Raw genomic sequence first — 26,093 nt, 5'->3', positions numbered from 1 at the left:
TAAAACAAAAGCTGGTCGCATTTTGAGCCCTTTTAATCACCTAATGGCGGGGACATCCGACGCCGGGGCTCAGGTTCCAAGGCGAGGCCTCAGCCGGGCCACTGTAACTACAGCCAAGTTTGGCCCAGCTTCTCCGTATTACAGCCGTGACACGGACGCACACAATTGAAGTATTTGAGAACAATGAAATATGCATGGCTATCAGTGACAGCCCCATAAAGTGCAGCAATTAGCCGCGTAATCCGAGAGAGGGAGCCGGCCCTCGGCAGCCCGTGGCTCCCCATTAGTTAAATGCATTTTGTACGTCCTCATCCCATCAAATCAACTAACACTTCCTTTAATTGGTTCATGAATTATACAGCCATCCCGCATTATAATTTAATCGCCTGTAAACATTCATAGGGCCCCACTGTAAAGCGTATCGCGCTCATTAATTCGTTAATTTCAGCAGATGGAAGGGGAGATCGGATGAACGGTGGCAGAACAGAGCGCCTTGGGCAATGGAATAAGGAAAAAAAGGTGGGGGGCCGTTTAGGTTTTTTAAGGGCTGTCAGAAACTCAATCTGTGAGCTGTCAGCAGCCTGGACCCGGCGCCCACCCCCTCCACTCCACCGACTGCAGGAAGTGACTGGCGGATTCATACGGAGGCTTGTCAACCGTCTTTAAACATCAAGCCAGCGGGTAAACCAAGCCCAATGTAAATTAATTCTTGTCTTACGGGCCCCCCTTTCTCTGTCCCCATGAATATTTCATGGCGGGCAGCATAAATATTAATTCTAATAGCTCTGCACAGTGGTTATTATTTCTGTTTTATGACAAATATTCATAAAATATTCAGGACGCTTTTTTAGAACATTTACACACTTGATTGTGAATTTTCCCAGTTTCCCGAGGACACTGTAAACATATTGGGGTTCTCTTGATGGACTTTTCCCCGTTAATTAATACCACTGGTGATTAATATTTAATCAGATTTAGGTTTTTCGAGAAGTAAACACCTTTTAGATTGGAGGGCGGAAGGGGATTGGTTTTCCCCTTCAGTCTGTAAAATGGGAGATTTCTGCTCCCATGAGTCTGTGTCTCTTTGACACCTGGGCGATCTGACAAAGCTAACCCCCTTGCCTTTTTATCTTGAAAACAATATCTATCTTTGTTGCATGTGTCTGTTCTCCTCTTACTTTTTAACCGAGAGCTCTGGCAGCAGCCCAACTTACTGTAATGAAATTCTTCGGGAGATGCCACTGCAGTATTTATGCAAGGATTTAACATAATTTTGGAGTAATTAAAGTGTGGGTTTAACAAACACGGTGGCGGATTCCTTAGGCAAGGCAGCTGTGATTGGGGATGAAGGAGCTTCTGGAATCCACGTGATTTATGTTTAACCCTGAGAGGCAGCTGTGCACGGCGTCCCCGCGAGGCCCTGAGGAGGGGGTCCCAGCCCCGGGGAGCCGGGTGGCCACACAGAGGAGGTGGTGGCTTCCGCCCACGGGGGATCTGAGGCGGGGTCCCACGAGCCTGGAGGCTGGGGCGCTGCCCCCCACCTCACTGCACTGGCTCTTCGAAATTGCTTCAGGGTTCACTTTCCCGTGCCCTGATTCTCAGCAGAAGCCTCGTGACACTCTAAAACCACAGGGCATGAAGCCGAATTATTTTACAAATATGAAGGCAGCCGGGAGGGTGGGAAGGAGGGTCCTAGAGTGGCCAGACCTGGAGCCCAGCCTGCAGGCATCACCTAACCTCCCGGGGGCCTGAGAGGTTTTCACCCTTGAAATGGTTAGGATCACAGGACTTGGGTCATGTGCCTCCTGCGAGGATTACATGGGACAACACATGTGTGTAACACACTTCATACATGCAGTAAGTACGTAAACGTTGGCAGGGACCGGAATGGTGATGGGGGTCGTAGCTAATATGAGCCAAAGGCTTAAAATCGAAGCCACGAAGTAAACCGTATTTAGAAGGAGAGGTTCATGGAGGCAAACCCCAGCTGTGCAGGGGGTTAAAACAGAAGCTTCCCTGTAGCCCCTTAAAACATAGGGTGGAAAAGTCCAGAATGGAGGTTCTGACTGTGGGCAGAGAAGTGGCGAGGCTGAGGACGCTTCACCAGGGATGCATTCTAACACAGCGTTTGTCACTGATGGAGAGTGGCTCTGAGAAAGGGAACCTCGAAATGAATTCACCTACCCCTCCCTCTGCTCCCTGTCTCGGGACTGCTGACAAGGAGAGGCACTCGTTTCCCAGGGGGTCCAAGGGTCCAAATCTTCCACACCCTGCTCTCTGGTCCTTGAAGCAAATTCCTGCTCCTAGAGCAGTGCCAGGGGCTGGCAGTTTGGGCTGCGAGCAAAGGCGCACGAGGAGGCCCCCTTGCTGTCTGCTGCATTCCCTGATTCAAGTCCCTTGGAGCTGGCCTGCTTGAAGTGGAGAAGATGCCATTGACTCCAGCTGGCTCTGAACCTGTGGGACTCTGTGCAGCCCAACCCCAGAGAGCCACAGCTGAACCACACGTGGGAGTCTGTGGTTTGTGCTGAGGAGGGGGTAGGCTAAGACCTACCTATCCCCCTTCCCTCCCTCCGTTTCCTCCTTCCTCCCTCCCTCCCTTCCATCCTTCCATCCTTCTCTCCTCTTTTAGCAAATTCACAGCAGATTGAGGCAGTCAGCTGCACCAACCCCAGAGCGGCCTGCCTGGGTTTGAGTCCTGGCTCTGCCACTGTGTTAAGACTCTCCAGAGAAACAGAACCAATAGGATGTATATTGTATACAGAGAAAAAAGATTTATCCTAGGGACTTGGCTCATGCAATAGAGAGACTGGCAACTCCCAAGATCTGTGGGGTGAGTTAGCAAAAGCTGGAAGGCTTGAGACCCAGGAAGAGCCAGAAGACAGGAGGGCTTTGGTCTGAACTATTCTGAAGTGAGGTCCAGAGAGCCTTGAGGATGGGGTTGTATAAATGTTGATCCCACCCCCACTTCATCAGATCTGAAGACAGGAAGAAGCCCTTATCCCCACTCGAAGGCCATCAGAGAGGAGGAAGTCTCCCCAGCTGAGGGGAGGGTCAGCCTTGTTGTTCTATTCATGCCTTCAACTGATTGGATGAGGCCCACCCACAGCAGGGAAAGCAGTTTGCTGCCTTCCGTTCAGCTATGTAAATGTTAATCTCCGAAACACTCTCACAGCTACCCCCAGAAGAATGATTGACCAAATATCTGATACCCTGTGGCCCATTCAAGTTGACACATAAAATCAGCCATCATGGGCGCCTGGGTGGCTCAGTTGGGTAAGCAGCTGCCTTGGGCTCAGGTCATGATCCTCGGGTCCTGGGATTGAGCCCCACATTGGGCTTCTTGCTCAGCAGGGAGTCTGCTTCTCCCTCTGCCTCTCTCTCTTTCTCTCAAATAAATAAATAAAATATTTTTTAAAAAGTCAACCATCAGAGCCGCGTTGGAGCTGGTGAGTTTGGGCAGGCCGCGGAACTTCTCCGTCCCTCCATTCTCTCAGCAGCTGTCGTGGAAGGGATAATGTTCCCCCTTGTAAGATTGTGATGAGAAGCTGGTCTCAGGTGCGTCGGGCTTAGAAGAGTGCCTGGCATGTTGGCGCATGTGGACAGTCTCTTGTTACGTACGCTCAGCACTTGGTATGGATTATCATATTTAATCCGTGAGCTAACCCTGGGAGGTCCTGTTTCCTTGTAATCCTCATACAGGGACATTCAGAGGGTAAAAGGGTGACCCAGAAGATGACGCTAGAATTTGAACCCAGATCTTTCCGATCTCAGAGCCCATGTTCTGCTGCTCCCCTCTCTCTCCTGCCCCAGGAACTAGCAGTCTGGCGGCGGCACACGTGGGAGCGGGAAGCTGCCACTCAGAGGGGACTGACGACTTCAAGGCTCCTGATACCTTGCAGGGCATATGTCACTGGTTGGGTTCTCCAGGAAGCAGACACTGAGACGGAGTCGGGAGCATCAGAAGCTTGATATGGAGCCAGCTGCTGAGCCAGGGCAAGGGGCTGGGGCGGGCTGGGGCAGGGGAGCCGTGGGGTCAGGAGGCCGGCCCGACCTGGGCTCCACCAGCCCGGCAGGAGCTCCAGAGCAAGGCTCACCCACAGCGGGCGGCTGCACCGGGCGGGACAGCCAGACCCAGAACGCTATGCCCTTGTTCAGAAGCTGGGGTTAAAATGTCCATCCGGTGGTGAAAGGCTACCCAAAACGAGAGCTGCCCATTCAGTGGAACACCGCTTGGCCATAAGAGGGGATGAGGCTCTGAGGCGCGCTGCGGTGCGGGGATTCTCGGGAACATTACGCTGCGTGGAAGGTGCCGGGCACGCAGGCCCACGTGATAATCTGTTATTCGTGTGCTTGACGTGCTGGATCTGGGTTATCGTGTTTAACAACCTTGTGGGGTACTCCTCGTTTTTCTCTAGTCTCCCAAATGAAGACTTGGAGGGCTGCATACGGTATGGTTATATTTATATGAAATGTCCAGAGTAGGCAAATCCGCAGACCAGGAGCCAGGGGCTGGGGGAGGGGAACGGGAGGGATGCCTGTGGGCAGAGGGTTCCCTTTGCAGGGGATGAAAATGCCCTAAACTTAGACCGTGCTGATGGTCGCACAACTCTGTGAATATAGTCAAAATCATCAAGGGGTGAATTATATCTCAGTAAATATGTCAGAAACATGGACACAGGGCTCGAGTCCCAGAAGATACTTATAGCTGGAGGCTGTCAGCCGACCACACTCCTTACGACTGAGCCAGATTCTTTCTTAAAGGGAGATCTGATGGAGCGCCTGTGTGTCAGCCACGCGACGGCCACTGACGAAGTGTCCGCCAGCTCAGATGTTCTTTCGGGACTGCTGCTGACCCGTGGATTTGGACGGGTGTCCACACTGGCGGACTTTGGTGCTGCTTGATGTTGACCAGCGTTCCTACCGTCAGAGGGGCCCTGAGCCAGCAGGCTGTTGGTGTGGCGAGCAAACACTCTGGGTACGAGCTAGAAGGTGTGGTGTGGCTGGCTAGTGCCCAAGGAAGACTGTGCGTTTCCAGGAACATTCAGGAACTTCGTGTCATGAGCGCATGGAGGAGACCAGCTGGGTCGTGAGCCCCGCCCCTCTCAAACTCAGACCTGGAGCTGGAGGGCGGCCAGGGGGGAGGGGGGTGATCTGTGTGGACCCATGTGGCTGCGTCACACTGCGTGCCTGGAGCAGGTGGTTGACTGGCTGGGAGAGCGTGGGCACAGGTGACGCGGGTGTGTGCGCAGCGTCGGGACGAGTTTGGACGTGGGGACTGCCTGCAGCTGGAGGGACCCCGTGGAGAGCTCCCGCGTCTGTGTGTCTGCAGGCGGAGAGCTGCTAGCCCGGAGGGTGTCCTGGCCTGACACACCCGCCCCCTCTTGTCACATCGCTCCCACTAGCGTTCCACTCGCCTCCTGTCATTTTTGCCTTCAGCTCATTCGCCTTTCTCTTTGGGAAAAGTTTGCAGAACTTTCTGGCTTCCGGTGATTTGCATTTCATGATGTCGAGGGAGTGTCTGGGTGGTGGTGTGCAAAGGAATGACTCTCTTTCTTCCCAGTGGTGAAGCAGGCAGAAATTTTAAGATGACTTTAAAATGGAGACCGATTATGCAGGAATTTGATCCCTGGGTCATTCTCCCCAAACCAGACTGCTGCATTTTGTGCGGCGCCTGGTAAACTGCCAGGAGAGCCCGCTGATTTACCAGTTAATGACAGTCAGAGAGAGTTCCTCTTGCCCCTGGAGAGATTTTAGAGCCAGCCACGGTAGATTTGCCATCATCAATTATGCACAGTTTTAAACAAGAAATGGCCAGCGGGAGCCTCTTTTTTTAAGGAGTGGGGAGCGGGGAGCGAGGGAAGCCGGCGGCTGCTGCCTGAGGGCAGGAGGCACGATGCGTGGGCTTTTCACATGAGGCGGCAAGGCCTGGCCTTTAGTTTTCAAATTGGACACATGTCAGAGTAAAAAATACACAGAGTGAAAATCGTACAGCTCTGGCCACGGCCCGTTCCAGACTCCGGGGAGGGCTTGCGTCCAAACTCTCTCCGGCGCCGTGCTATCCTGCACACAGTCTCCACGACAGCTGTGCTGGGAAGCCGCAGCCTGCACCTGTGGCCCAGGACCTGCCTTGAGGATCTGGTGGGGGGGAGTGGTCCCCATGCTGGGGTGCTTCTCTGTCAGGCCTCCCCCGGCGTCGCGGTCAACATCCGCCCGCTCACTGTATGCTTACCTGGCCCTTAGCACGTGTCTAGTGCGAAGGATGCAGACAAGGCAGCCCCAGAGCCTGTCCTCAGACAGCTCCGGCCTCCCGTGTTCCGCGGCGTGAATTCTCCTGCAGGTGGCCCAAATTTCCTTTTTTTATATCCTGATGGTCTGTGCATAATTCACTTGCTCCTCCTCCCCAGCCCCCGATGCAGTTGTCTCTAGACACGGATGCCACTGCTCTCCACCCTTAGACTGGCAGGAGGTCTTGTCCCGACAAGTCCATACAAAGTGGTCACTCCCGCTCTGTGCCCTACGAGCGCCCCGCGGGCTGCTGTTGTACAAGGACTGTTTTACAACAGTGTCAGTGTTGTGTGACCTCTCTGGGTGTCATGTGCGCAAATTCGAGTTAAAGATGAGCAGACCATCCCAAGTGCTGATGCGTGGTGCCGTTTTGCATTTTTCCCTCTGGTTCCCTGCATCAGTGGTGGCCACTGCGCAGTCCCCCTGGAGGGAGGACCCCCCGATTATACTGAAGCCCCAGGGTCGCTGCAGCGTACACAGAAGCGTGAGCTCTGCGAGTGTCCCAGCCCCCAAAAGAAGCTCCGTGTGGCAGAGGCCAGGTCTTCACGTGAAGCTGGAATAGCACCACTGCCTTCCGGTGGGCTCCCCACAGCCCTCCAGGCTCTGAAAGAATTGCGGAAGGAGGGGGCAGTTTGAGCCTTTTTCAGGAAACTGTTTTCCTGGATCAGACTTTCCCAATTTCAACTTCACGTTTGGAAATAACAGGGCAGTTGGGGATCTATTTGTGGCTCTTTCCTTATCTCACTTGTTGTGTATAGGATTCACGTTTTTACATATTCTGGGTACAAATCCTTTATCCAGGTATACGTTTATCAAATGTATTCTCCTGGTCTATGGTAGATCTTTCATTTTCTTAATGTCTTTTGAAGAGCAGAAATTTTTTTTTTTTTAAGATTTTATTTATTTATTCCACAGAGATAGAGACAGCCAGCGAGAGAGGGAACACAAGCAGGGGGAGTGGGAGAGGAAGAAGGCAGGCTCCCAGCAGAGGAGCCTGATGTGGGGCTCGATCCCATAATGCCAGGATCACGCCCTGAGCCGAAGGCAGACGCTTAACCGCTGTGCCACCCAGGCACCCCTGAAGAGCAGAAATTTTAAATGAAATCTGACATTAGTTTTTTTCATTTACAGGTTATGATTTTGGTGTCCTTATAGGAAATCTTTAACACAGGTCACAGAGATCTCCTAGAAGTTCTGTAGTGTTAGGTTTTATATTTAGGTTTGTGATCTGTTTTGACTTAGATTTTGTGTATGGTATGAGGTATGGGTCAAGATTATTATTATCATTAATTGCATTTGGGGGTCTAATTGTTCCAGCCCCACAGGGTGAAAAACCACCTTTATCCATTGAGTTGTGTTGGCACCTTTGCTGAAAAGTAATTGGCCATATCTGTGACAGTCTATTACTGGGCTCTCTTTTGTTCCTTTAGTCTATGTGTCTAACCTTTCACTAACACTCATATTATCCTGACTATTGTAGCTTTGTAGTAAGCCTTGCATTCAATTTGTTCTCTTTCCACGTTGTTTTACTGAATCCAGTTCTTTTCCAGAAACACTCTCCATATAACTTTGAGAGTTAACTGGTGTAGAATCTTCAAAAAAAACCTTGTTGGAATTTTGGTTGGAATTACACTGAATCTACAATTTGGGGAGAACTGACAATTTAACAATATCGAATCTCTGAGTCCATGAACATGGTATAACTCCCCAATTTAGTTAAATCTGATTTCTTTCATCACTGTTTTATAGTTTTCAGTACACAGATCTTATTTTGTTAGCTTTACATGTATTTCATTTTTATACTATTGTAAATGGTACTTTTTGAAAAAGAGTTTTAATTTATTTATTTGAGAGAGAGAATGCAGGGCGAGGGGCAGAGGGAGAGGGAGAAGCAGACTCTCCACTGAGCAGGGAGCCCAGCATGGAGCTTGATCCCAGGACCCTGAGATCATGACCTGAGCTGAAGGCAGACACTTAACTGACTGAACCACCCAGGTGTCCCTGTAAATGGTACTTTAAAATTTCAATTTCTTTTTTTTCTTTTTTTTTAAAAGATTTTATTTATTTATGTGACAGAGAGACAGCCAGCGAGAGAGGGAACACAGCAGGGGAGTGGGAGAGGAAGAAGCAGGCCCCCAGCGGAGGAGCCCGATGTGGGACTCGATCCCGGAACGCCGGGATCATGGCCTGAGCCGAAGGCAGACGCTTAACAACTGCGCTACCCAGGCGCCCTCTAAAATTTCAGTTTCTAATTGTTTGTTGCTGGTACCTTGAAAGTCAATTTATTTTTTTGTACATTGATTTTGTATCCTGTGAATTCACTAAACTTACTTATTAGTTATAGTAACCTTTTTGAAGATTCTTTGGTACTTCTATTTAGATGATTATGTCATCAACAAATAGAGACAGTTTTATTTCTTCCCTTTCAATTTGTATGCACGTTTTTCCCTTTTCTTGTCATATTGCATTAACCAGGATTTCTGGTAGGATGTTGAATAGAAGTGGTGAGAATGGACAACCTTACCTTGTTCCCAGTCTTAGGGGAACATTCAGTCTTTCACCATTAAATATGATGTTAGCTGTAGTTTTTTTGTAAATATCCTTTATTGGGTTGGGGAAGTTACCTTCTATTTCTACTTTGCTTTGAGTATTTATCAGGAGTTGACATAAAATCTTGTTAAATGCTTTTCCTGCATCTGTTGAGATGATTGTATAGTTTTTCTTCTTTAATATAGTAAAGTACATTGATTGATTTTTGCATGTTTTGGCTTTCATTCCCAGGCAAAACCACACCTAGTCGTAATGTATTATCCTTTTTATACATTGCTAGATTCAGTTTGTTAACATTTTATTGAGTGTTTTTGCTTTTGCATTCTTGAGCGATATTGGTCTATGGTTTCCTGTAGTGTCTTTGTCTGGTTTTGGATATCAGGGAAAGGCTGCCTAATAAGGTAAATTCTATTCTCTCCTCCTCTGTCTTCTGAACGTTTGTGTAGCATTGGCATTACAGTTAGTTTAGAATTAGTACTATCCTATGGTTCATATTCTTTGGTCTATCCATTTATTTGTACACATGTGTATATTAAGAACCTCATTAAATTGTAACGTTATTTAAGGCCAGAGAGCCACCCCTCCCCCTGCCTTTACCATCATGTCTATAAACTACACCATAGCACTTATTTTTTATTAAGATAAAATATACTTAATGTAAAATTTACTCTTTTAGCCATTTTTAAGTATATGGTTTGGTAGCAGTACGTACATTCACAGTGTTGTGCGACCTCACCACCATCCATCCCCAGAACTTCTTTCATCTTCCTCAGCTGCAACTCTGTCCCCATTAGACACTAACTCCCCATCCCACCCCCCATCCCCTGGCGCTCACCGTTCTGTGTTCTGTCTCTGTGAATTCGATTCCTCTAGACACCTCGTAGAAATGGAGCCAAACAATTGTCAACCTTTTGCGTCTGACTTACTTCACTTAGTGCAATGTCTTCAAGGTTCATCCGCGTCGTAGCGGCTGTCGGGATTTCATCCCCTTTTAAGGCTGAAGAATATTTTATTGTGTGTATACGCCACATTTTGTTTATCTAGTCATCCATCGATAGACATCTGGGTTATTTCCACCTTTCGGCATGGTGAATAATGCCGCTGTGAACTTGGGTAGGCAAATGTCTGTTCCAGTGCCTGCTTTCCCTCGTTTTGGATGTACACTCAGAAGTGGAATAGCTGAATCGTAGGGCCCTATGTTTACTTTCTCGAGGAACCACCAGGGCCTTTTCCACAGTGCATTCCCACTAGCAATGCACGAGTGTTCCACTTTCTCCATAGCCTCGTCAACACTTGGTATTTGCTGGCTTTTTATAACAGCCGTCCAAATGAGTGTGAAGTGGTCTCATTGTAGTTATGCCCTGGTGCTTTGCATAGGGTTCTGCCCCTAGTGGAGGCTTGCAAGGGGTTAACAAGGGCAGAGCCCTGCCTCTGGGCAGTAGTGGGAACCATTTTTATTTCAAGTCAGTTATATATCGTATCTCTCAATTTACCAAATCCATGTGTGGGTCCAGAGAAGGTTCCATCCCTCAACTTCCAGAGAATTTAGTTCTGGAGCAGGTGGTAAGCTTCAAGGCCTTTGAGAAAGGTTTCCTTTGCTCCCCAAACAGAACCCCAGGCAGCGTGGCCAGAGGGGGCACCATGAGGGTGAGTCAAGAGATCCCAGCTGCCATTGGGTATCAGGCACCAGTGCCCTGGGTGGCGGAGTATGAGCCCTGATCTCTCTGGGTCTCAGTTTCCCCCCTTGTACACTGAGCGGATCGGATCAGAGCACTGGTTCTCGGCCTTGACTACTTACTGTAGTTGCTCGTCTCCATTCCCAGGCCTCATCTTGGGCCAATTATAGCTGAAGCTCCAGGGGGCAGGGACCAGGCCTCAGTATTCCCGAAGCTCCTTTGGTGGTTCCAGGATGTGGCCAAGGGTGACGTCTGGGATTAGAGCCCTGGTTCCCACCCCCGCCTGAGCACTCGGTCACCTGAGCTGCTGATTTACAAATACGGGTCTCCTGGTCCTGCCCCTGGAGGTTTTGGTTTGATAGTTCTGAGAGGGGTGCCCAGAATCTGTATTTCAGGCAAGTCCTCCCCATGATTCTCAACACCAGACACATCTTGAAAACATGGGAAGGGGGCAGCTCTTCTTCAACCTGGTCGTGTGTAGGAGTCACTGTGGATCTGGTAACAGTGTAGACTCCCAGTTCCGTGGGTGCTGGGCTCCCAGGTGGTGCTGGTGCTGCTCAACGGGGACCCCACTTTGAGGAGCGAGGGAGTAGAGGCCTCCCAGGGGGCCTTCCGCCTCCCTCCTGAGGCCTCCGCCGGCCTGAAGCTCTGCAAGCCCCCAGGCAGGTGTAGCCCTCGCCCCTGGTGAGTCCTAGCAGCCCCGCGCTCCCCGCAGGGGGTGCTGCTGCCTGCCACCCTGCTTTGGGTAGTCTTGGCCGTCTTTGCTATCTCCGTACTCTGTCTCCGCTGGCTGTGTAACCGTGTCAATGAGAGCAGAATGCAAAACCCCGGCCAGATGAGGCACTCATGGGATCGGGCATCTCTGCAGGGCTGCTCAGGCTCCCCACTCCACCCTGCCCCCGGCTCTGGCACCGCGGCTCCAGGAGCCCGGCTAATCAGAAGCTTCCAGCGTGGAAGCACAGCTCCTTCTCCAGTGCGGCTTTTCCCAGCGACGTGTTTCAAGTACCAATTTGGTGTCCTTGCGCTTCTGATCCTGCCAGCCTTTCACAAGCCATTCCCTTGAATGACGACAAGCAGTCTTGATATGCTGGGTTAAAAAAATCTTTCAATTGGGGCTTGTTTGTTTACGAAACAGCATCAATTATCAGGGATTTCCAAACTGGCTTCCTTTCTACTGGCGTCTGCATCCGGAGTGGCGCCGCCAGCCGCGGTGACAGCCGTGTTTTGGTGTTGCTGTTGGGCCTCGCAAGTCTCGGGGGTGGGAGGGGGGGCCCAGCGTGTTTGGAGCTCGAGGGATAAAAGCTCGTTGAAACACCTGTGCTCCCCTGTTCAGACGCTCCCCGATCTCGCATGTTTTATTCGGTGGCTGTTATTTTGCAGCACGTTGTGAATGGAAATCATTATCAAGAACATGTGCAGGAAGAAGTGGGTTTTCGTGGCTCCTGGACCCCAGGCTGCAGGGGAAGCCACTGCGCGCGCTCCATGGAGGGGCAGCTGCGGCTTTCATCAGGAACCAGCGAGGGGCTTCTTGGCAGCTGGGCAGAAGCAAACCTAAGCAAACAGTGTGGGCAAAATGAGGCAGAGAGACGAAAGGCAGGGGGAGAACTTGCCTTGAAGGAGAGAGAGTGTTTGGCTCAGGGACTCACAGTTTTTTAAAGTTTACACATTTTCTACAAGCAAGCGGCATCTAAGAGACTAGGAGAAGTATTAGGTGTCCTTTGGGGGACAACTGCAGGAAACCCAGCTCAAACCAGCTTAAGCAAAAGAAGAGATTTATGTACTCATGTCAGAGAAACATTGAGGGCTGTGTCGGCATCAGGTACAGCTTGATCCAGGGCCCCAGACCGTGTCTCTCCTCTCTCTCAGGGTGGGCTTCATTCTCAGGTAGGCTCTATCTGGGTGCAGGCCCCAGCCAGCCCCAGGTCCCATACCATCAGCTTAGCAGCACCAGCAAAAAGGAAGCTCCTTTCTGGCATGCCACGGTGCAGCCTCTCATTGGCCTGGCTTGGATCAGCTTGCTTCCTGATCCAATTCCTGTGGGCAGGAGGAGCTGGCACTCAGACTGGCCGCCCCTCGGGCCTTCCTCATGCCCAGCCTTGCAGCCTTGGGGTGGGTTAACTTCAACCATGTCACAGGGATGAGAGAGGACCAGGGTGGCTCCCAGGGGGAATCAGGACCATCAGCAGGCCTCTGTAAGCCCAGGGAAGCAGTGAGTGCCTGCGTGCAGCACGTGGAGCGGGCCAGCTGCCCCCTCCTCAGGCGGCCACGGCATGTCCTTCATCTCAGTAAAACAGGCAGCTTTGACTCACATCAGTGACCCAGAACCATCTTTAAAGATTGGCACCCCTTGGGGTGTCTGGGTGGCTCAGTCGGCTAAGCATCTGCCTTCGGCTCAGGTCATGATCCTGGGGTTCTGGGATTGAGCCCCACATTGGGCTCCCTGCTCAGGGGGAGCCTGCTTCTCCCTCTGCCCCTCCCCCTGCTTGTGCTCGCTCTCCTTTATGCTCTTTTTCTCTCTCGCTCAAATAAATAAGATCTTAAAAAAATTAAAAATGGTACCCCTTCAGGGCACCAGAGTGGCTCAGTTGGTTAGGGGACTGACTCTTGATTTCAGCTCAGGTCATGATCTCAGGGTTGTGAGCTCGAGCCCTGCATCAGGCTCCATGCTCAGCAGGGAGTCCGCTGGAGATATTTTCCCTCTGCCCATCCCCCACTCTCTCTCTCAAGCAAATAAATAAATCATAAAAAAAAGTAAAAAAGAATTGGCAGGCCTTCTTAATATCCGAGATGTCTAAAGAACGCCCACAGTTCAACACCAAAGAAACAAATAATCCAGTTAAAAATGAGCAGAGGACCTGAATGGGCATTTTTCTGAAGAAGACATCCAGATGGTGGATAGACACATGAACAGACGCTCCACATCACTCATCGTCGGGGAAATACAAATCAAAACCACAGTGAGATACGACCCACACCTGCCGTTATGGCTAAAATCAACAACATGAGAAACAGCCAGTGCTGGCGAGGATGCGGCGAAAGGGGAGCCCTTGACTGCGGCATTATTTACCGTGGCCACGATACGGAGGCAGCCCAGTGTCCACCAGCAGACGCCTGGATAAAGAAGGCGTGGTGTGTAGATACGCCGTGGAATATTCCTCAGCCGTACAAAAGAACAAAATCCTGCCATTCATGACAACTGGACGGACCTAGAAGGAATGATGCTAAGTAAGTCAGAGAAACACAAATACCATATGATCTCACTCATATGTGGCATCTAAACAGAAGAAAACAAAATAAATGAACGAACAAAATCCAGAAGCAGACTCATGACTACAGAGAACGAACAGGTGGTTGCCAGAGGGGAGGGACGTGGGGGATGGGCGCAATGGGCGCAGGGGATTGAGAGGGGCACACCTCCAGTTATGAGATAAATAAGCCCCAGGATGAGAAGTGTAGCATAGAGAATACAGTCAATAGTATTGTGATCACTTCTGGCGGTGACTACACTTATCGTAGGAATGGTTCATGACGCATATGTAATTGTCGGTTCATGGCGCATATGTAATTGTCGGTTCATGGCGCATATGTAATTGTCGGTTCATGACGCATTTTTAATTTTCGGTTCATGACGCATTTTTAATTGTCGATTCATGACGCATGTATAATTGTCGAATCACTACGTTGTGCACATGAAACTAAAATACATTGTGTGTCAACTATGCGTCCGTTAAAAATTTTAAAAAGTGACGTATTTTTATTTTTTTTTTAAAGATTTTATTTATTTATTCGACAGAGATAGAGACAGCCAGCGAGAGAGGGAACACAAGCAGGGGGAGTGGGAGAGGAAGAAGCAGGCTCATAGCAGAGGAGCCTGATGTGGGGCTCGATCCCAGAACGCCGGGATCACGCCCTGAGCCGAAGGCAGACGCTTAACCGCTGTGCCACCCAGGCGCCCCAAAAGTGACGTATTTTTTAAAAATGGCCCGCTTTTGAGAATCTGAGACCCATGGAGCCATCCCCTCCCAGCAAATACACGTGGTCAACCATTTGCATCTAATTCCGAGGGGACACGGGACCTGGAGGGGTGCCTGGCCCGGAGTCCCTGGCCCGGGTGCTCCCCCAGCCAGCGGGTCCCAGGCTCGGGGGCATCCTGGGCTCCCTCCAGTGCCTGCCGAATCAGCATTTCTGGGCCGGGGTGAAGGCCGCCTTTGTTCTCTAACTCGGACGGGGCAGGACAGCCATCCCGAGGGGACTCCACCCCGAGAGCGAAGGCCGGAAATCTCATTTGTGTGCGTTCTTCGCGCACTCAGAGCTGCTTCTTGCCTGGGTTTACTGACTTGGAAGTGAAACGAACAGGCTTAGGGCTCACGGGGAGTGCTTGTCACTGGTGTCGTCGTCACTGATGTTGTCGCCAGTGGAGGGTGCACACATCAGTCATCGAACCCAGATGTCTGTGATGATGACCCCATTGAGTCCTGTGTGTCGGTTCCGCATGGCAGGCGGTGAACTCGGGAGCTTACTGCAATGCTTGGCACACAGCAGGCATCCAATGAATGCACGTATGGTCAATCAAAGGGTGAATAAGTGCAGGTGAGCGAGCAGTGGAATATTGCAGAAGTTAATTCTTTAAAAACACTCTGGGATGGTTTCACACTAGAAGGCACGGCCTGCGTTAGACATGTGAGAGGCGCCGTGAACCTTTGGCCCTTCACCCCCCACCCACCCGTCCCACCCAGAGGGCCCGCCCTTCTCCTCTGTCCCATCTGCCGACCCTGGCGCCACTGACATCGGGGCTGTAATTCTCTGCGCGGGGGCTGTCCTACATTCTAGGGTGCTGCGCATTATCCCTGACCTCCAGCCGCTAGATGCTGTAGCTCCCAGCTCCTTGTGACGACCACAAACGTCCCACGGATTGCCGAATGTCTTCTCGAGGAAAAATCACCCTCGATCGAGAATCCCTGTCCTCCAGTTTTATATGAAAAAAGGATCCCGTTGCCAAAAAGCAGGGCTTTGGCCTTTTGCAGTAGGGACTTAGGAGAGACCGGGGTTGTCAGCAGTGGGCGCTGTGTCTTTCCTGCTGGGCTCTGACCTGCGCTGTTTCCTTTTGAAGGCCCTGCTCCCTTGGGTCCGGGGCTCCTTTGTGAAAGAGAAAGTGGGGGAGCTGAGAACAACCCCAGCTCTGCGGGAGGGCACGGCAGCCAGGGGCCTGAACTCTCGGGAAGGCTGTCCTGTGACAAGAAGGATGATGTTTCAGCCTTAGCTGCCGCGTTTGAGCGCCGAGTGTGCACAGGCCCTGCACTTGGCTTGGCCCGCGCCTCCTGTCTTCAGATCGTCAGTACCAGGGAACTGTCGTTAGCCCATTTTGCAGCTGAGCAAACTGAGTCTGAGAGAGGCTGTGTGAGCGGCCCAAGGCCACATGGCAAGTCCGTGGTGGAGGTGGATTCCTTTTTTTTTTTTTTTTTTTGAGATTTTATTTATTTATTTGCCAGAGAATGAGAGTGAGCGAGCGAGAAAGAGAGCACAAGCAGGGGGAGCGGCAGGCAGAGGGAGAAGCAGGCAGGGAGCCTGATGCGGGCCTCGATCCCAGGACCCTGGGATCCTGACCTGAGCCGAAGGCGGACGCCTCACCGACTGAACCCCCCAGGCACCCCTGGAGGTGGAGTCTAACCCGAGCTTCCACGGCAGGGAGGCCTCTGCCTACATCTCTCCCCGGTGACCTTGGAGAGCTTGGTACCCGGAGCCCCTGAAAGACTCCTGAGGCTCCGCCCCTGGGCGGGGAAGACGCGGCCCTGGTCGCGGGTGCCCAGAGTCCAGCCCAGGGTCCCCTCCGGCTGACGTGGCGCTGTTCTCTCCCCGTAGGGTGTTTTTCCTGAATGTGCCATTCGATTCTGTCATTGAGCGGCTGACCCTGAGGAGAGTCGATCCCGTCACGGGAGAAAGGTTTGTGCCCGGCCCCGGGGGTTGGCCCTCTGAGGGCCCCGGGGCTCCGGCCCTGCTGGGGAGCCTGCCCCGTCCGTCCAGCTGACTGATGATGCCACAGCAGGATGGGTCTGGGGATGACGCTGACAGAAGACTCTAGAAAGGGGGTCCCTCCAGTCCGTTTCTCTGGCCAGTGTCTGTGGACCCTCTGCCCGAAGAGTAGCCAGGGAATGAACGTCCGAGGTGAAAGCGGCAGTGCTGACCCAGCATGGGACGTGGCCGGAGTGGGCGGGTGCCTCCGGACACCTCTCGAGGTGATGCACGCTGCCGACGTAGCTGCTGCACTAAGGTCCGCGTGGGAACCGGCCCGCCTGGGGCCACCGAGTCACAAGGCGAACTCGGAGTTTCGTCCTGCAGTCCCACCAAGTACAGTCCCCGTGTCGGGGCTGCAGCGCCGTCGGACGTCCCCACGATGTAGAAGCTTCCATCCTCTCGCACCCAGGGCCACGTTTCTGGGGGGGGACTCAGGAGTGAAGCGGGGAGGGGCGGGAAAAGAAATACCAGGATTTTTCAAAACTAGAGGCTGATTTCTCGTCCTTGCTGCCAAGGACGGTCTCACGGACCCAAATCAAGTGCAATGGCCTTCATGCCGCCCTGCCCCTGGGGTCCCTCCCGCAGTGACCGTCTGTGGCCCTTCCTGTCCTCTCTGCTCACAGTCGCTGTTACTATGGACCACTCCCCCATTCGGCTGCAAGCTCTAGGAGCACAGAGCCAACATTGTCTTGCTTGCCTCGCATTGCCAGGAGCAGATAATTCAGACAGATAGCAGATGCTTGATAAATACTCTTCACAGGGAAGAAGAAAAGGGAGAAAGGAAGGGGAAGAAAGAAAGAAAGGAATTGGGGACTTAATATATTCTATTCTGTCCACCTGTCCCTGGCCTGCATCCTCCCCCAGGGGAGGGGCCATGCTTTGCGTCTGTGGAACACCAGGGCCTGGCCGAGGACGTGCACACAGCCGGCGTACCGTAAATGTTTGGTGGTGGTGGGGACGGTGACCAACTGGGTCAACAGGGGGACGGAAGGCCCCTTCTTCCCCTGCCCTCTGGGCCAGACCGTAGGTCACCTGCTTCCCCCGCTCTCTCATAGGTACCACCTCATGTACAAGCCCCCTGCAACCATGGAAATCCAGGCCCGCCTCCTGCAGAACCCAAAGGATACTGAAGAGCAAGTCAGGGTCAAAATGGATCTGTTCTACCGGAATTCCGTGGAGCTGGAGGAGTTCTATAAGCGCGCCATCACCGTCAACGCGGACCAGGACCCGTACACAGTGTTTGAATACATAGAGAGTGGGATCATTAACCCTCTGCCCAAGAAAGTCCCCTGATGGGCTCCGAGCAGGGAGCATCCCGCAGGGAAGCAAAGTTAGTGCCCTCCCCAACCTCCCGGAACCTCGGCCGAGCCAATAAAGAGTGCTGGGTGCAGTCTTGCGTGTCCTCAAGGTGAGGTGGCGAGAAGGTGGCCTTGTTTCGGGGTCTGGGACCACGGGACGGACCAAGCCCAGGGAGGCAGCGGAGTGCAGGGCGCCGGGACCCACGCACCGTGCGCCCTCGGATGACGAATGGACCCTCAGAGCCTCACTTACAACCAAAGCAGGGGTCATGCCAGTCCCTGCTCATGGGGCGCAGGGAAAGCTCTCAGCCCAGTGCCAGGCACACAGCAAGCGCTCAAGAAATTTTTAAAAGCCCCCCTCTCTCGAGCAGCCCCGTCCCTTAGTGCTGGGCATGCCCGCTCCCTGCACCGCCCAGCCCGCAGCCCCTGGGCCGCAGGGGTTACTGAGCGCTTGGAACGTGGCCAGCGCCACGAGGAGATGGTTTTTAAACTGCACTCAATTTTTACTAACTTACATATAAATAGGTACAGGTGGCTTCCTGGCTGCCGCGTGGGAGAGCGCGTTTCTCAACACACTTAACTGTTGCTTGAGATGTGCTGGAACCCGGGCGCCTGGGTGGCTGAAGCATCCGACTCCTGATTTCGGCTCGGGTCATGATCTCAGGGATGTGAGACTGAGCCCCGCGTTGCTTAAGGTTTTTTCTCTCTCCCTCTCTAAAAAAAAGAATGTGCTAGAACCACTCAGAAGCCTGTTCTCAGGTCCCAGGGAAACAGCGCCTCTGGGGCCTGCAGAGTTTGCAGTACACGGGCGTGGACAGCAGGGGGATAGGATGGCGACATCCTCGGCTGATCCGGGAGCTCCCCCTCCTCCCGCCTCCCGGGTGATCTCCCCAGCCGTAGAAGAGGACCCTGAAGCCACAGAGGGTAAATGACTTGCTTCAGGTCCCCTGGATGCACGCGACCCCTGAACCTGGTGCTCTGGAACTCTGCCTGTGGGGCCTTGGCAGGGACCGGCCCCAGACTGCGGTTCCAGCCTCTTGGCTCTGAGGGTGTTTAGGTACTCTGGGCCGCAGGCCTCAGGCCCCTTCTAGCCTGGGGTGGCCCAAACCCCTCCAGCCACGGTCTGACCCTGGTCCCGGCCATGGCAGCCAGTAACCACAGCAGCCAGCAGCTGGTGGGGGTCGAGCCAAGCCCCAGGGCCTGCTCTCTTGCTCCTGCAGGCAGGGCGAGCCCAGACCTGCCCCGTCAGGCCTCACAGGTGTCCTGGCCTCTCTCCAGAGTGGTGTCCTGGCCTCCGCAGCTTCCCTTCTGCTGGGTGACTCAGCCCTCAATCCTCTCTTCTTGCCCCGTTCAGGCACTGGGTCTCACCTCCTGAAACTCCATCAGGGGCCTTCCCCTCCCAGACCCCCCTTCTTCCCAACCCCCGCAGGGAAGGGGGTGTCTACCCTGAAAGTTCCCTGACAGTGGGCTCCTGCCCGTCGTCCCAGTTGCAGACCACACGGCCAGGCTGCAAGCACTCCACGCGTGAGGAGACTGCCCGCTCATACCCGGCACCCCCAGACTGGAGGAGACAGTAAAGCAGGGAGGTGGCCAGCCCTGGCCTAGCTAGGATTGCTTCCCTTACCCCCACTCTACTCCTCTGCTTGTCGTTTCGCATCCCAGAGAACGTGGTCTCATTTTACCAGAACTCTCCCATGAAATAACATTTGGATGTAAATCCTTAGCCAAAGACACAAAACATTCACGTATTCACGTATTAATGCTCATTTTGTGGACGCCCGGCTGTCTGGGCCCGGCCACACCATTAGCTCTTCTTCTGCCGCCGGCCACCTGCTCTGAGATGTCCGGGCCGCGGAACCTAGCAGCCTGGGTCCCCATGCTGCTGTGTGATCTCGGGCAGGTTTCTTAACCTCTCTGGATCCTTGTAAGATGAGAAAAATAGTCATTGCCTCCTAGGCAATGCTGAGGAAGTATTGCGGGATTACTTAATGCAGATTAAGGCCAAAAATAGGGTAGGGCACAGAGTACGTGCAGGATGAAGGCCCTGGCTCTGTCTCACCTAATTCACAACTCCGCCAGAGGTCAGTGCTGGTTTTACCCGTAGGTGAGGACACTGGGGCTGGGAGTTCAATGACTTGCCCAAGGCTGCCCGTGGCAGGTGGCAACGAGGGGTCGGCCCCCCAAGTGCGCCCTATGGGTCCCTGAACTCCACGTGAGCCTGGGGTAGGCACCTGCTTTCCGTGCTGTCGCCGCAGGGCTTGCCGCACAGAGGGGCTCCACGGGGACCAGGATCGCTGTGCTGGTCTCTGCAGTCTCTGCGGCCTCCCGCGCCCGTCAGCATCCTGGCTTCCTCCGGAGCCTGTGGGACAGCGGGGACAGTGCGGGCTTCATTGAGATGCACTGGCATGCGGGCCCCAGGCATGCCCCTCGGGTGTGCGGCAGGCTGGGGCGCAGCACGGGGTCGGCCCAACACGCTCGGGCTCGTGTAAATCGCTCCCCCGGAAACGGTGTGAGCGAAGCAAAGGGCCTCCTCCCCTCCCTGCCGCCGCCCCTCGTGTTGCTTTGCATACAAAGCTTCCCCGCTCCTCGCTCCTCGCTGCGAGGCTGCCCGCGGCCCGGCCCCTCTAACCAGCCCTCGGCTCCAGCCCCCAGACCAACTGCGTGGCCGGCCTGGGGTGTGTGAGCATCGAGTTCCAGCCCCTGCGATGCTGGGTCTGGGGCTCCCCGGCCCCGAGAGGCCCAGTCCCGAAGCTGGAGGGCAAACAGCTGGCTGATTTCTAGATCAGTGGCTGTGCTTGAAGTTACCCACGGAGTCCGATTAACGGTAACTTGCCAGGGAACAAATCGCTTTGCACCTTGTCTTCATTAAAGTAGCTGCTGGGGTGGTTTCCAGTCTCTTTTATCGGAACGTTGTCACCGCGGACTCTCCCTGCCCCTCGGCTCCCAGTGCGGCTTAGGTCTGCCTTTGTGCCTGTCCCCTCCCTTCCATACTCCCCTGGCCATGGAGATCCAGAGGTGCCGAGGCCCCTTTGGGGTGTCTGCCGGCCCCACCCGCAGCCTTCACAGGGCCTTCTACTGGTGGACCAGGTTTACACCTGCTGGGCACTCTGAGCCGGGCAGCCAGCTTCTCTGTCCCGGGAATTTGGGAGGAGAACCAAGGGCAGCTGATGACTGTTCTTGCTGCTGCAGGAGGGAGAGCATGGGGCCCTCCTGGCACGTGCACAGCACAGCGGGGCAACAGAGCATGAGGCAGGCCCCCGACCGCCTCGTGCACTCGGCCAGTAGCGCGCGCCTCCTGCGTGCCTGGCTCTGGGGAGACAGCACACAAGGATGGACTCTGCCACTGCGAAGCTTCCGCTTTACAAAGATGAAGAGAGAGAGACGAGAGGCAAAGAGAGGCCATCTCATTTCCCATGGTTCCTGAGCCCCATCTCTGCCCTGTCCTCCCAGCATGCTCCCCTTCTTGTGCCTCGGGCGCCAGACCCGGGTCTCGGGCGTAGCCACGTGCTTAGGACTAGACTAGACGGGTGCCCAGGAGCTGGTGGAGCGGGCAGGGGAGACTTTAAATGAAGCCAGGTCGGGGCAGCCCCCCAGGGGAGGTGAAGGGGACTCGGAAGCTGACCTGAGGCTCATATGAGGATTCACCGGAACGGGGACAGTGACATATTTGACCATGGAACATACTTCCATTTTAAAAATAATTATAAATATTTTTATTACTGCAACGTTACTTATAAAATACCCAAACAACACAAGAGAAGCATATCACATAGGATGTGCAGTCCCACCCTTGCCACGATAAAACTCTTGATTGTCATTCACCAGAGATAAGTTGAGTGAAGTTTGGGTGGGTGGATGGATGGACAGGTGGGTGGGCAGGTGGGCGGATGGCTAGATAGGTGGGGATGAACACCAGTGTTTTAAAAATTGTAGTAACAACACTAAGCATGAGATCTACCCTCTTAACGAATTTTTCAGTGTACAATACAGTATTTGTGAGTTGTACAGCTGGTCTTCAGAGCTTTTTTTAAAGATTTTATTTATTTGAGAAAGATAGAGGGAAGCAGACTCCCTGATGAGTGGGGAGCCCGATGTGGGGCTCGATCCCAGGACCCCAGGGTTGTGACCTGAGCCGAAGGCAGATGCTGAGCCGACTGAGCCCCCGGGTGCCCCTGAGTTGTCTTTATGATTGAATTATGAGTTCCTTAAATGTTCTCGATCTAAGTCCTTTATCAGATGTAGGACGTGGAACTATTGCTCCTGCTCCTGCGTTGTCTGCCCCCGTCTGGATGGGCTACTGTGTGTCACACAAAAATTCACGTTGACAGGTTCTGTTTGGTTTTTTGTCACTCACAGTTCTGGTGTCACATCTGGGAAGATTTTGCTGGATCCAAAGTCACAAAGACTTTACTCTCTTCTTTTCCCCTGAGAGTTCTGTAGTCTGGGCTCTTACGTTTGGGCCAGTGGGCCGTCGTGAGTTAACTGTGCCGTGTGGCGTGAGGAGGAGCCCCCTTCACTCTCTCACTTAAGAAGCTGCGTGTCCCTGGGAGGGGCGCCCTGTGCAGGGCAGTTGGCCACCGTCTGGAATGCGGGCTAAAGTGAACAGTCCGGGGCTCCACCCCTGACGGCCTGATCCTGCAGGTGTGCGGAAGGCCTGGAAACCCGTCTTTCCAGCAGACATCCCTTTGCTGATCGGTGTCTGTGGGCCCGACCCTTGAGGATCGCTGCATTGCTTTTCTAGGAGATCGTCACAGAACACAAACATGCAAACGAAGCTGGAGACTCCGGTCTCTGGCAAGGTGGCAGATGACATGTCCCGATGACCCCTCGTAAAGCCCTAGTGGCAATACCCTGAACGAAATATGGGGGCGGGGGAACCCTTCTAAAATTATAACCGAGGTGGCAAGAAAAACTGGAAATATAGAGACCGAAGGCGACGAGAAAGTACCGATCCCGAGACAGGCGAGGCCAGCGCTGCCCCGGATGTGTCTGCTGAGCTGGTGGCCTGGAGCCGCTGCGGGAGAAAAGGTCTCTGCGTGGGAGACCGGGAGAGACAGCGCGGAGTCCCCACAGGCAGGAGAGAGAGGGGCAGGAAAGATTTGCAATGTGTTCAATACAGCGGGGCTGGGGGCCCAGAATAGGTAAGGGGCTCCTACAGATCACCAAACCCCGAGCAGCCAAGTAGAGAAGTGCGAACAGACAGGAGCAGGTAGTTAGCAGAAAACAGGAACGGCCAATCAACATGGGAACAAGCTCACACTCTTCAGTAATCACAGCGAGACCCGCTCTGCCCGCAAGCCCACCTCCCGCAAAGCGTGGAGGGAACTCTCTTGAAGGTACTGGGTAACTGGACAGTGGGAGGGAAAGCCGGTCTGGAGACGTGTGAGGCTGTTACCCCCCACTCCCTGCTCCATGTGCCCACCCTCAGACCCGCGGTTCCTGTACCCTTGTCCCCAGGAGAACAGCACAAAAAGTCTCCTGCAGGGAGGTTCGTGGTCCCAAATTGGAAACAACACAAGTCTCCGTCGATTGGTTTGTGTTAGTTTCAATCCCAGGTAGCAGCACCCGGTGTTCTATCGGTTTCAGGTGCACAACAGAGCGATTCGACACTTGCATACCTCGCCCGCGCTCGTCACGACAGGTGCGCTCCGGAGTCCCCATCACCTGCTTCCCTTCCCCCTCTTGCCGCCCCTCTGGTCACCAGCAGGGCCTTCTCTGTGGTAACAGTCTGTTTCTTGGTTTGTCTCTCCCTCTTTTCCCTTTGCCTATTTGTTCAGTTTCTTCAATTCCACCTACGAGATCATGGGGTGATTGTCCTTCTCTGACTGACTTATCCTGCTTAGCATTGTACCCTCTCGATCCCTCCATTGTCAATAGAAATCAGAAACAGTGAAGTCACCCGTGGGGGTTCCCTGGCTGAGGCCGGACGCCAAGGGGCCGCCTGGGGTGAGGCCCGTGTTGTCTGTCACGGTGCGTAGTGGTCACACTCAAATCGTAGCCGCACACTTAACGGTCTGTGGCCTCTGCGGGATGTTACATGTTCATGTTTAACATGGAATACACTTGAAATCGGCTTAAGTAGCAACACACTCGTGACTGACGAGACAAACATGAGAACGACGCAATCAGGTGTTTTGCAGAAGGAAACGTGAAGAATCAGCTCAACACATGGAGACCGCTCAGCCTGTTGTTGGGAGAACAGAGAACGTGGAGCGGAGGAAGCTCGGCAGGGCTGCGGAGGGTGGGGAAGGTGCCATCGCCGTGGAGGCCGGTCCGGGTCACCTGGAGAAGTGCGGTGGCAGCCCGTGAGCGGGGTGGCAGCACGAGGCAGCAGGAGCTGATGGGCTCAGCTGGCGCCCCGAGTTCCTGCCCCCGTGCGCGCAGCCAGGCCTGGGCCCCACTTCCGGCCACGTGCAGAGGGCGGAGCTCAGAGGAGCAGAGTCGGGGAAGCAGAGCTGGAGTCCCTGGAGCGTCACCCCTGACTCGGGCCTCCACCACTGCCACCGCCTGGACGTCGTTAGGGTGACGGTCACGCTTGCGATCCACCAGAGTTCCGTGTGGCTTCCGGTGAGTCTCACCTCTTGGCTGGAGGCAGCAGATTCAGGGCCTTCTAGAAGCTTGGCCCAGCTGCAGGGGGCAGAGAGCTGCCGCTCAGGAGATCCATCCTGAAGGTGGGCTCCGGGATTGGGGAAAGGACCACAGAGCGGCTTGGCATTTTTGGTTCGTATCAGACCCTACCCTCATTGAACAGCTGCCTCACCCGTAAGAACCTCCTGGTCCATGAGCCATGGCCACGGAGCCCGTGTGACAAGGCTGTCACCTGCTGGGTGTGGTAAGCAGAGTTCCCGAGGTTTCGACCCGCCGGCCGGGCCTCCGCTCTGCCCGAATCCCACCCTCTCTGATGCCAGCAAGTCCAATTCCTTGGCAGCAACTCCGACAGTCCCTCCTGGCCTAGGGGACAGTCACTGGCCCCAGGGCCCCGCCGTGGTCTTGAGCCCGAGGAGTGTCCTCTGGGGTCTCCTGGGGAGCTGGTCGCTGGTGGGCTCCGGCCTCGCAGAACCCGTCCCAGCGCGCCAGCGACTCTGCCCTCCCGGGGAGGTGGTTCCGCGCTGAGCGCTGAGGCTGCCGTGTCTGCGGGCTTCAGTCGGTCGTCATCCTTACGCAGGACCCATCCAGGTGTCCCCGCCCGAGGCCCCCAGGGCACTTCCACAACATAGGCTCCCCGTGTCATGGCTACTGTTCTCCCTCTCGGCCCAACCCCCTGGTTTCTGTCAGCGCCAGTCCCAGGCCCCGTGGTGAGGTGGTGCTGTCCTTCCGTGGCAGGGACTGTCCCTCCCCACGTGGACCAGGCTGAAACTCACCCTAGTATTGGCCTGGAGGGGCTGAGGGGGGAGGGGGCCCAGACGAGGGGCTATGCCATCTTGGGAGGCTGTAGGTGACCCGAGCGTGGCCTCCGGGCCATCGGAGATCCTTTCCTTTGGCCAGGGCACGAACGGGACTGCGGGCCACTGGGATCCGGGCATCTGGGCATCCGGCGTTTTCTAGTCCCCGTCCCACACCTGAGTTCGTCTCAGGAGCCTGACTGGAGGCTAGGAGACCGCCGGCACCGTGCCACCCCTGACCTCTGTGTCTCTCCGGAATCCCCTCAACGGCCGGCTCTGTAGGGCCGCCTCTGGCCCGCTCGCTCCGGTTTCCTTCCCCGGAGGACAGGCTGTGAGCAAGGGCTCCCCTGCGGGCAGGTTGTCTGGGGGGCACTCTGAGGAAGCACAGAGGAGGGGGAAAGGTGAGGCGGGGAAGGGGCGACCTGGACATGGGGGGGTGAATAGCTGGTTACCCGTCTGAGAAGCTGGCTCATGCCAGGGAGGCCTGAGCAGCCACAAACGCCACGGCCATGAGACTGAGCCCCGAGCCCCCTGGGGGCGGAGCTCCCCCCCACCTCTGGGTGCAGCTGGAGAGTGGCCTCAGGGCCACAGATGCCGATGGAGCCCGAGGCAGGAAGCTACACTGCCGGCCCTCCGCTGGGTTCCTGGAGCTGCCGACAAGTGGGACAGGAGTAGGAATACAAATCTTAGAAGCAGAGAGAAAAAAAGACATTACATGTAGGGAGGAAATAACTTCAAACAATAGAGGCCAGAGAACAGTGGAACTAGAATTTTAATGTGCTGGGGGGTGCGGGAGAAATAGAATTGTTCCCCCTCACTATATCCTGTGAAAATATTCTCCAAAGATGAGACTGGAGAAAGAACTGCATATAAACCACTTTTTTTTTTTT

The 26,093-nt window shown here is 54.2% G+C and overlaps 1 protein-coding gene across 2 annotated transcripts in view; it reads left to right on the top strand.

Moving 5' to 3' along the window:
* The window catches only part of AK8 (adenylate kinase 8), a 118,317-nt gene extending 100,404 nt beyond the window's left edge, over positions 1 to 17,913 (top strand). For both annotated transcript variants that reach the window (XM_040632112.1, XM_040632111.1), the window contains 2 exons: positions 16,371 to 16,451; positions 17,579 to 17,913. In XM_040632112.1, the coding sequence (XP_040488046.1) occupies positions 16,371 to 16,451; positions 17,579 to 17,816 (319 nt within the window). In that variant the 3' untranslated portion in view covers positions 17,817 to 17,913. The remainder of the gene's footprint in view (positions 1 to 16,370; positions 16,452 to 17,578) is intronic.
* Positions 17,914 to 26,093: the final 8,180 nt, after the last annotated feature.

Source organism: Ursus maritimus, unplaced genomic scaffold (assembly GCF_017311325.1).
Source record: "Ursus maritimus isolate PB19 unplaced genomic scaffold, ASM1731132v1 scaffold_17, whole genome shotgun sequence".
Lineage (NCBI taxonomy): Eukaryota > Metazoa > Chordata > Mammalia > Carnivora > Ursidae > Ursus > Ursus maritimus.
Note: the sequence above shows the minus strand (reverse complement) of the source record. Positions and strands in the feature narration are given on the sequence as shown.